General features: G+C 53.3%; 1 protein-coding gene across 2 annotated transcripts; it reads right to left on the reverse strand.

Annotated features, from left to right (window-relative positions):
- Nucleotides 1–1,910: 1,910 nt before the first annotated feature.
- On the reverse strand, nt 1,911–9,582 carry SFXN3 (sideroflexin 3). 2 transcript variants are annotated; one of them, XM_077877954.1, is made up of 11 exons: nt 9,215–9,579; nt 7,841–8,004; nt 7,033–7,207; nt 6,575–6,669; nt 6,130–6,205; nt 5,896–5,981; nt 5,507–5,634; nt 5,263–5,312; nt 4,353–4,402; nt 3,640–3,687; nt 1,911–3,376 (listed from the first exon to the last, which is right to left on the reverse strand). In XM_077877954.1, the coding sequence occupies exons 2-11, from the start codon at nt 7,999–8,001 to the stop codon at nt 3,280–3,282; spliced, it is 966 nt and encodes a 321-aa protein (XP_077734080.1). In that variant the 5' UTR covers nt 8,002–8,004; nt 9,215–9,579; the 3' UTR covers nt 1,911–3,279. The 2 variants fall into 2 exon arrangements, 1 of the variants encoding a protein (XP_077734080.1); XR_013368042.1 differs by lacking the exon at nt 1,911–3,376 and having other exon boundaries at nt 3,636–3,687; nt 5,496–5,634; nt 9,215–9,582.
- Nucleotides 9,583–10,538: the final 956 nt, after the last annotated feature.

Here is a 10,538-nt window from a genome sequence, read left to right on the forward strand (position 1 = left end):
TTTCTAGGGATCCCTGGGTGGCGCAGCGGTTTGGCGCCTGCCTTTGGCCCAGGGCGCGATCCTGGAGACCCAGGATCGAATCCCACATCAGGCTCCCGGTGCATGGAGCCTGCTTCTCCCTCTGCCTGTGTCTCTGCCTCTCTCTCTCTCTCTCTCTGTGACTATCATAAATAAATAAAAATTAAAAAAAAAAATTAAAAAAAAAAAAAAAAGAAACTGGTTTTCTAAATGTCACCCCACATACATTTCTTTAAGTAAGCTCTAAGTCCAACGTGGGCCCCAAGACCAGGAGTCACAGGCTATACTGACTGAGCCGGCTCGGTGCCCTAAGTATTGTCGCATATTTAGTCAAGAATAGGACGGGGTGGCTTGCGTGGCTCCAGTTAAGCTGCTGCCTTCAGCTCAGGTCATGATCTCCGGGTCCTAGGATCCAGCCTCACATCGAGGCCCGAGTCAGGTTCCCTGCTCAGTGAGGAGTCTGCTTCTCCCTCTGCACCCCCTCTGCATGTGTTCTTTCTCTTTCTCAGAAGAAAAAAAAAAAAAAAAAGAATAGGAATCTTTGCTCATGTGCCTTCAGCTATAAAACTTTCAAGTTTGGAAACTCCTCAGTGGCTTTAGTAAAGGTCCGAGTATATTTGTGGGCCTCAGTTTTGCTGGCCTGTAAACAAACTGGGCCCAAGGAGGCGATGCCCTGGAATGTCAAAGGGACCAGGAGAACTATTTCAAGTTTGGCTGGTGGCTGGCAGGTCAGGAAGAAGCTTAGCATAGAGGCTTCAGAGTCACACAGCTCCACTTGAATCCTGGTTCCACTACTTCCTAGTTGTGCAGCTGTGGGCAACCTTTTTTTTTTTTTTTTTTTTTTTTTGTGGGCAACTTTTTAAATATCTTACCTAAGCCTTTGTTTTTGCTAAGAATGGACATAACATGTCTGGCCCCGCAGTGGGTTGTGAAGATCCTAAGAGCTAATGGACTTAAAACACTTGGCCTTATTAAGCTTGGCGTCACACGCAGGGATCAATAAGCTAGTGTCACTCCCATTGTCCATACGAGTAAACTTCAACTTCCCAAGAGAAGTGAGCAAGCCCAGGCCAAGGTACCAGGTTCACTTCACACTGTTGTGTGGCTGTTTGGACCTAAAGATTTTCTTCATCACCTAGTGTGAGATCTTTAAGCTGAAAAAGGGAAGATGAAGAATATGTCCTACAGGGAGTAGACAATGGATTTTATTGTAGATTCATCCATGTTTTATTCTTTTGAATCTTCCAAAGAAGGTAAGAGATGCAGTTATTAAACTATTTAATGGTAGCTTTCATTCTCTGTTCATAGACATGAACTTTTGGCCTCATTTTTCCCAGGGAAAAAAATGGGGGGAGGGGTGGTTACATAAGGAGGGAGTGGAAGGTCCTGGGATGGGGGAAGGGGTGTTAACTAGCAAATGGTCTGTAACAGGCTTGTTCCTGTGTTGTACTGTTGGGGGTATGGAGGATGTGCTGGTGACCTAACCTCTCTGATAGAGCTGGACAGTCCTTAGCCCTCTATCCTTCCTCTCTCCAGAGGCTGCCCTGGGAACCAGAAACTACCAGCCCATGCCAAATGCCTGAAGGGAACACAGATGCCCAGAGCCTGGGTTGGTATGTAGGTATGTGATCAAAACTCCTGGCCAGGACTCTGTCTGCAAAGGGAAGAGAAGGCATCTACATGCCCTGTAGGTTAGTAGTACTCAGGGTGCTGCTGGAGGACTGATTTTCTAATCTCACAGCGCCCTCTGCTGGGGGCTGAGGTGCCCTACAGAAGGGGAGGGAAGAGACTAAGACCCACATTTTGTGGGAAGGGAAGAAAAAGAAGGCCTCCGGCAGGAGGCCGGCTCTTCCTGGACACTTAGGACACGGAATCAAGTGAAGATCAAGAAGTAGACAGGTTTTCAGTTTATTGAGTAGCAATGGCATCATAGTTTTAGTCACTGATGGCAGATAGTTGAAGGAGCAGGAAAGTACTCTTGGGGGATCCCACTGGGGCCTTCATCTGTCCCACCCATTGCTTCAGCCAGAGCTCATAGGAGTTGAAGTCAAGGTCCAGCCCTGTATTCTATGAGTGTACCTCTACACTCTACACTCCCATTCCCATGCCTATCTCCCATTTAGACCACCTATGGATGCCCAGGCTCTTCTTCCTCTTGGGAGGTGGGAGTGGGAGTAGAGGTAGGAGCAGGGCTAAGCCTCAAAAAAGAGAAGCTAGGGTCAGGGTTCTGCTGAATGTCTGACAAGAGTCAACAGAAGACAAAATTTCCTGTCTTAAGATTGTACACTCAGGGCCTACTTGCCCTTGAGGGTGTCCTAGTTACATCCACTCAGATACCTGTGGAGGTTAAGCACCATTCCCACAGCTGTGTCCCTCTGTAAGAGGGTGCAGTGGGAGCTCTTAAAGGGGAATGTTTGCTCTGCCTTCATGGCTTTTTGGTTTGGGGAAGGAGTTGGGACTGTACGTGTAGATTTGAGGCTATGATGTCAGAGCAGACCAAGAACTCCTAAGATTGTACCCAAAGATGCCCACACTGCAGTGGGAATGAGATGGGAAGATGGCAAGAGTGGTACAGGATACTGACACTCCTTTGTTCTGATAGAGGAGAGAAGAGGAAATGATCTACTTCAGGATGTGGAGGATGCATAAAACCCCTGCTTCCCTTATCCTGGTATATCTTCCTCTGCCACCCCAGTTCCTGGATCAGCTTTGGGACCCAGGAACCAGAAATCTGAAGGATTCAGCCCAGTTGGGCCTGCTAGTGTCCCTTAGACTCTGTGCTGTGATCCTGGGGCTCCTCCTGTGTCCAGAAGGGGAGAGGTGCCACTAGAAATGACTTGGCCAGTAGAACTGTTGAGGCAGGAAAGTCGTGTAGCCTGGCTGACTGACAGGTGGCACAATGCCGAGGAGAGAGGCCAGATATCAAAATATCCGAGGACAGTGTGTCTGTTCCTAGCTTCCAGGACGGCATGTACACAGATACACACATGCACGTGCGCATGTCTCGTATATGTATACATGTAGACATAGAAGCATAGGAGAAAAGGATTATGTGGCCCTGCTCTTAGAAACCAGAGAGGACAGAAAAAGGCTTAATTGGGGCACCTCTCTCAGCCTAATGGATTGCTGCTCTCAATGGCTGCTTCCCCACCAAAGCCCCCAACCAGTACCAGGCAGATGGGCAAGTGGCCAGGAGGGTAAGGCTCTGCTAAAGCAGCAGCCACAAGGAGGTGAGGGAGGGGGCCAGGGGCTGATCCTCCCTCAAAGCCCCTTGTTGTAGTAAACCACTTCGATGTCAGGGTTTTGCTCACGGATCTGAGCTCTCAGCTCTGGCTCCAGCCTGCTCACATGTAAGGAGCTGCAACAGAACAGCACAGGTGGGCTAAGTATCCTGTGAGCTCCACCTCATCAGGCTAAACGGTCATCACCCTCCCTCCTCCCAGGCTGAATAATCTTCGACTGCCAGAAGGCCCAGCTCACTGTCATATCCTCACCCCCAGAATAAGTTTAGTGCCTGCCAGGCCTCCCCCTGGAACACACTGAAAGACCCCAAGGTTGGCTGTTTCCAGAGATGTGGTGACCAATCCAGAGGGCCCAGCCAAGCCCAGGGGTGGAACTTACCTTCTCTGAGGGAACAGGGCACAGCACAAGGGGGTGGCAAATACCAGGCTGGGGAGAAGAGCGTTGGAAAGTTTTGTGAAGTTTTGACCTAAGGTTGTTCCCGCCCTGCACCCCACCCCATCTCCAGAGATAGCTCCAAAAGAAAGGTAGAGATTGATTAAAGCCAGGGCTGACATTAGGTTCTGGCTGAGGAAAGAGCCTCCGGAGCAGTGACCCAGAGCTCCACAGCCAGTGAGTGCCAGAATCAGCAATTAAATGTGTATGAAACTCCTGGATGGGACCAAAAGGTACATTCCCATGCTTTCCTCTCAGATGAAGACTAGAATCTTGGGCAGCCCGGGTGGCTCAGCAGTTTAGCACTGCCTTCAGCCCAGGGCCTGATCCTGGAGACCCAGGATGGAGTCCTGCATTGGGTTCCCTGCATGGAGCCTGCTTCTCCCTCTGTCTCTCTTTCTCTCTGTGTGTGTCTCTCATGAATAAATAAATAAAATATTAAAAAAAAAGACTAGAATCTCTTCAATTAGACTCTTGACCTTCAAGGATGGAGATCACCCCCTAACACACACAGCGTGCCCTACAAGTGTCCAAGACCTCTACCAGCCAAATGTATGAATGAATGATGTACATAAACATCTTGAAATCAATAACTATCTATCACATCCACCATGGAAAGGGTGCTCTCACACACCATAGCTGAGTCTCTGCACACTTACCAGAAGCCCACCAGTCCCACCTGCAGGGGTGCCCCCAGCCAAGGGCGACGCTGTGGGGAGATAGAGACAGTGGAATGGCTTTGTGTCCCCTCCTCCCCGGCCCCACCCCATTCCCCCATTGCAGCTCTACCCCACCAATCCTGCCTTGGAGCCTCTGATATGTGGCCCTTTTCTTTGTCCCAAGTCCATAACATGGATGGAATTTCCAGATCACCACCCTCCACTACAGCCAGGGCCTGCTTGCTGACAGCCTCCCTAGTGTTCCATCACCCAGTCTCCCCTCTGAGAATTGGTTCCCCACTTCCTTTGGAAGCTGCTTTCTTCAGGAAGCCTCCTCTAATCCTCCACTCGCTTCCTCCTGCGCCCAGTGGCATGCATGAACTGGTCCCCTTTCCTGTTCTTCACACACCCTTTTCCATTCACTCCAGCCACAGGAACCACCCCTCTGTTCCTCCAATGGGCACAGCTGGTGCTCAATATATACTTGTGAATAATAAATGATTCAGTGAATGAGCTTGTATCCCTGTGCTTTGCATCTCTGCTCTGTTTGTGCACGTGTGAGCCTGTGTGTCTCACTGTTGGTAGCAGGTGATGGCATAAATATGATGTCAAGTGTGACTGTGGTGTAGTCCATCCCTGTGTGTGTCAGAGGTTCTGAAGTGACACCAGTTCTCTTCAGGACAGAAACCATGTCCTTCCTTCCCTTATCTTCTTCTCCTGCTCCCTTAGTGTTCCTTCACCTCAGCCCAATTCCTTCTTGCTGAATGAATGAAGGAGGGGGCAGCACAGGGGTGGGGCAGTCAAGAGGCACAACTCAGACTCAGGCCAAGGTGGAAACAGGCTTGGGGACTGGTCACCTCTGCTTCCAGCCACCACCATTTCCAAGACGGGAAAGGTGAGAGTGACCTACCTTTAGGAAGTCTTTCTTCTCCAGAGTGTCCATGATCACGGGGGGAATGGCTGTGGGGAGAACGAAGCAGAAAAGGAGGGAGTTAGTAAGTGAAAGTTAGGATCCTAAGGAGGGGTGGATCCCCTTCACCGCTCTAACCACTCCCCCCAGAGTCACAGCCTCCAGAGTGCTCAAAGCCCCTCTAAGAGAGGGCCCCGCATTCTCTTAGAGCCTCCCATGCCCCACGTAGGCACCTCTGCCTCACCCATGGCAGGAATGGCCATGCAGATTCTTGATATCACCACCTGGAAGATTCCCTGCTTGGCTGCAGCCACCGAGTGGCCAAGTCTCTGACTTTCCTCATCAGTCACTGGGATGCCCACCTGCAGTTCCCTGAAAAGGAAGGCGGGTGGGAGTCAGATCACAGGCCCCAAATCCTACCTGTAATACCCTCACAGGCAGCTATTCCCTGGGGTCCCCTCAGATGTCATAGATTTAAAGGCTATTTCTCCTACCCCAGGACCCCAGAGTTAGACTGAGACCATGCCCAGAAACTTCTGTTTGGGGAAGGAGAAGGACTGGGCTACTCTGCATGGTGGAAGAACGTGCCTACCTGCACACCGGGCATGCATGCCAGGAGCTGGAGCCACTCACCTCTGCCTCATCAGGGGGATGTTGATGCAGTTGGCAGCTGCCACCGCTGCAAAGGGCACAAATCTGCCAACCAGGGGGGGCAGGTGCTGGGGGAAGCAAGATGTCACTTAGAAGCCCTAAGGGCCATGGGGTAGTGAGGAGCTCTCGGGGGAGAGATGTGGGGAGCCTATAGGTTGGTATAGACAAGTGATGGAGAAAAGGGAAACAAATAAAGGGTAAATGGGGGGCATTTACCTTGGTGAGGGATTTGAGTCCCAGGGCTGTGGCCACCGCACCAGTGGTGGCACTCACATAAGCTGTTCCCAGCTGCCTGTGGGTGGAAGAGTCAAGACACAATGTAGGAGGTGAACAGTCTAGCATGTGGTTCTTTCCTTCAGGACGTGCCAAACCCTCAACACATGAGGCATGGAAGGCAGAGAAATTCCTCCCCTGCTACAGTGTTGACTTGTCTGGAAGCTCTGATCCCACCCCTTCAGGAGGAGGGGCCCCACCCCCCACCCCACCCCACCCCATAGCAAACATAGGAGGATGCCGTGCCCTCAGGCCAGGAAACTGGGGAAGAGGGACAGGCTGCAAGGAGGGCTTGGGGTCATTAGCTGAACAAGCATTCTGGGAACAGGAGCAAACAAGAGGGAGCAGTGGTGGGCCCCTGGAGAAGTCCCCGGGGACAAGCTCTCACCCCACAGTAATGGGAGCATCGCCACTGCGGTTGGAGTAGTTAACAACAGCGTTGAAGGACTGATTCACCCACTGCCAGAACACCACTGTCGGGGTCTTCCTGAGAGAACAAAGACATTTACTTCCACCCCCTACAGTACCCCTGGTCCTCAAACCTGATAATGAAATCCCAAAAGGTTATTCCCAAGCCTTCAGGAGGGACCCAACTGGTAACCCAAGAACTTGCTCTGGTGACCCCTACATGACCCTCCCCACTTATGCAACTACATACACTGTCTCTGGGGTGGGAGGAACCCCGGGGCTGAGTTCTGAGGAATGTAGGGGATTCGAACACAAGCTCCCACCCACCCACTATTTTCTGCCCAGCTGGCGTCATTGAGTCATCAAGCTACACTCTGGTTGGATAGAGTGCTCAGGAACCCTTCAGGGACTCATGGGAGGGGACACATGGGACGGGACCTGCCTGTAGAAGGTGAGCATGCAGCCAGTGATGGTCATGTTCATGGGCACCTGCGCTGACATACGGCCAATCAGGACCACCTTCTCCCCTGTGTCGGGATGGAAGGCAGAGTCGTACACATACTTGGCTCTCCACAGCTGGTCCTCAGTGAGCCCGGGTGTCACCACGCCAGCCCTGTAGAGAATGGCAAGGAAGAGACAGGTAATTCTCGGCAGCAGATCTGCCCCTGAAAGCCCTGACCAGTCAGCTCAGGGGAAGTCTGGGCAGAGGACCAGGAACTCTGGCCCCCAATCTCAGAATAAAGGAGCTCCTTTATTCTCCTTTATTCTGGTCTCTGGGGGAGAACCACATCATCCCAGAAGGGTAGGTGGGCTCCTATTTCTATTTTCCTTCTAGCCACACAAAGAAGGGTGGCCTTCTCTTTCTGCCTAAATCTTGGTTTCCAATGGGTTGAAATGACTAGGGGCATCACAGGGGATTTTCCTCCTGGAGACTCAACTTTGAGACCCTCTGTCCTTGCAGAGGGTGACTTAGCAGTGGGACAGGTCCCTCTAGAGGGTTTGTGAAGCATATAGCAGCCTCCTACCCACAAAGATCAATGCCACCTCAACCTAAACACCCTAAAATTCTCTGGGTTAAAGCTCTGTGCCATAGTTGTCTGTGATTCCAACACAGTGCCAGGGAATAAGGGGGTTGAGGAATGGGACAGGGTCACTCTCAAGCTTGGGGAAAGAGATGCAAAACGTAATGTATTAATGGCAGGGAATGAGACCCTGGGGTACAGGGTCAGATGGGGTAGCAGTCTACCTGTAGTTCTGCACGATGTTCCGTGAAGCTTCCAGCTGTGCTCCAGACAGCAGCAGATTTCGGGGGTCGGTAACAGTGAAGAAGTGCCGGGCTCTGCCCAGGAAAGTGCTTTGGTCCCAGCGAGGTTCCTGGATATTGATATCTAAGGGCAACTCACCCATTTTCTGCAGGGCAAAGACCAGAGTCAGAGGACTCCAAGGCAGTTCAAGAGCTCTGCTTGTGGGAAACTTTGGCGGCCTTGCCCTGGTCCCTGGGCCTATCACCAATCTCTACTAGAGCTCAAGGTGACTCCAGATAGGTAAGCAAGGGTTAGAGGGAGGAGCTGTTTCCCAGGCAATATCCTGGCTCAGAGGGGAGGAGGGGTAGGAGAAAACAAATGGAAAAATAGATCTCCTTTGCACTCTGGCCTGGTACAGATTTTCATCAGTGAGGATTTACATGTGTATGGTTGATGCAAGAGAAGCCACTAATCCTGTGCAGCTTCTCTTGCGCCCTATATGCACAAAAATGTACGTTCTAAGCATTATATATATCCAAGTTCATGTGAGCTTCAGGCCCCAGCTGCCTTGAGACCTAGATGCAAACCCCCAAGGCTGTTTGGGAGGATGGCATAAGCCGTCCCACGCCCCAGCCCCTGATTGGAGGAGACCAAGGGCTCACTGGCCACTCCAGGGCTTATCTATTCCAGATCTCAAATAAGTGAAGCTGCTGCCAGCCAGGCATGCCTGCTCATGGGCATGCACAAGTCACCTCTCCGGGGGCATTTTCCTCAACCCACACTGAATGGCCCAAGGCCCTCCTTGTTCCCCAGCTGGACAGGGCTGCCACAGACTCCCAACTCTCCCTGAGCCACCTAGGTCCAGAAAGGGAGATTCGGTAAGTGCCCTCTCCACCTAGTACAGAGAGGAAAGCCTGAAGCAGCCATCTGGCTGTGTTAGGCAAAATCCTACAATATGACTAATCCTCTCCAACCACACTTCCTCCCTCACTGGAAGGCACGCCCTCCCCTCTCTGACACACTCACACTAACATACCCACACACAAAGATACACACATGCCCTACACAGACATACAGTGGACACGCCCTGCATACACTAGCCCACAAAGACCGTTACTTGCACACTCACACATACACACACAACCCATATCCATCAACTGTAGGCACTTGAATGTGTAACCACATGAGGCCTCACCCTAACATTCCTCCCCCCAAACAACCTCCCCTCGGGCCCCAAAAACCTCCCCAGAACCGGATACTGAATCCGAATAGGACGGAGAGCACACTTCAAGGCAGGCTTCCCTCCCTCTCAGTCCTCAGTCCCCTACTCCCCTGACCGCCGAACCCCACCCCCACCCCGGGCAGCCAGCACTCACGCTTTCCCGAGCTCCTGGGCGTCCGGTTTCTGCAGCTCCGAGACCCGCCTTCCTCTAGGCGCGTCGCCCCTGCTCCTGCCCTCCCACCCATCACGCGTAACGTCACGCGTGACGCTGACCGGCGGGAGGGGCGGGGGCTCCCCCCTCCCGCGCGTCCGCCAGGCGTGCCCAGGGATTGGCAGAGCCTGGGGGCGGTGGGTGCCGTTTGGGGAGACGCCCCCAGCCGGGGCTCCAGGGACCTGGCCCTCCACCGCCTCCCAGAGCCAATGGGGGCTCCGGGAATCAGTTCTGGCCAGTTCCCAGCGGGAGAGAGGAGGGGAGGAAGCGCGGGTGCGCCCCCTTTGCTTGTAGTACCCTAGGTGGCCTGGGGGGCGCAGCCTGCCTCGGCAGCAACCGGCCGAGGTGCCCGGGACCACGGCTCGCAGCGCGGGGCGAAGGCTGGTGGCTTGGCGGGGCCATCCTCTGATGGGGCGCCCGGAGGGACTCGGATTACCGCCCAGCTAGTTTACTAGATGGCTGCCTTGGCAGCGGCCGCCGCCTACTTGCCCCCCTGGGCTCCTACCCCAGTTCCCACAAGCTCTTGTCGCAGCACTTCGGCATTCACAGCCCTTTACGGTCTTGCTCCGGCCTGTGTGTCCTCTACGTTCTCACCTTTTCCTCCTCCAGCCCCCTCCTTACCCTAGCTCCACTGCTCCCAATCACTACATCCGCACCACGGATCTCAGCCCTAGTCCCTACCCTGGGATGTGTCTGCATCAAGCAAGTGGATCAGAAAGTTCTTCCTCCCCTAGTGTCCTGGAGCCAGCTGCTCCACCCTGTGCCCTTTCCAGAACTGGGTGGGTGGCCAGAGATACACTTTGTGACACAGAAGGAGGATGCATGTGAAAGAAGGCAACACACACACACACACACACACACACACACTTCACAACTCACCCAGTCACCTTACAGAGCTCGCTGCTGCACATCCAGAGCCAGCCCACGCTCCTGCCCACTGAATGTTTACGCCTCTCCTGCCCAGGTGACATTCCCTCATTGAGGCCTCAGGGGTGACACAGAGGGGTGGCAATTCCAAGAGCCCTAGTGTCTGGCTTGGCCTGGAGAAGACGCGATTCTGGGTTCCCCTACGCTGAACCGGTAGCGGGAGGGAACGAGGCGTGACCCAAACCCTAAATTCGTGGGGCGGGATGGGGCATCCGAACTCGAACTGCAGCGGGCAGAACCCAGCGGCCTCAGCCCAGGTGACAAACGGCTGGCAGAGCGCCCAAAGGAGGGGCGGAGGCAGTGACTGGCGGCCCTCGCAGCCAATGGGAGCCCGTGGCTA

The sequence above is a fragment of the Canis aureus genome, chromosome 29 (genome assembly GCF_053574225.1).
Source record: "Canis aureus isolate CA01 chromosome 29, VMU_Caureus_v.1.0, whole genome shotgun sequence".
Taxonomy (NCBI): domain Eukaryota; kingdom Metazoa; phylum Chordata; class Mammalia; order Carnivora; family Canidae; genus Canis; species Canis aureus.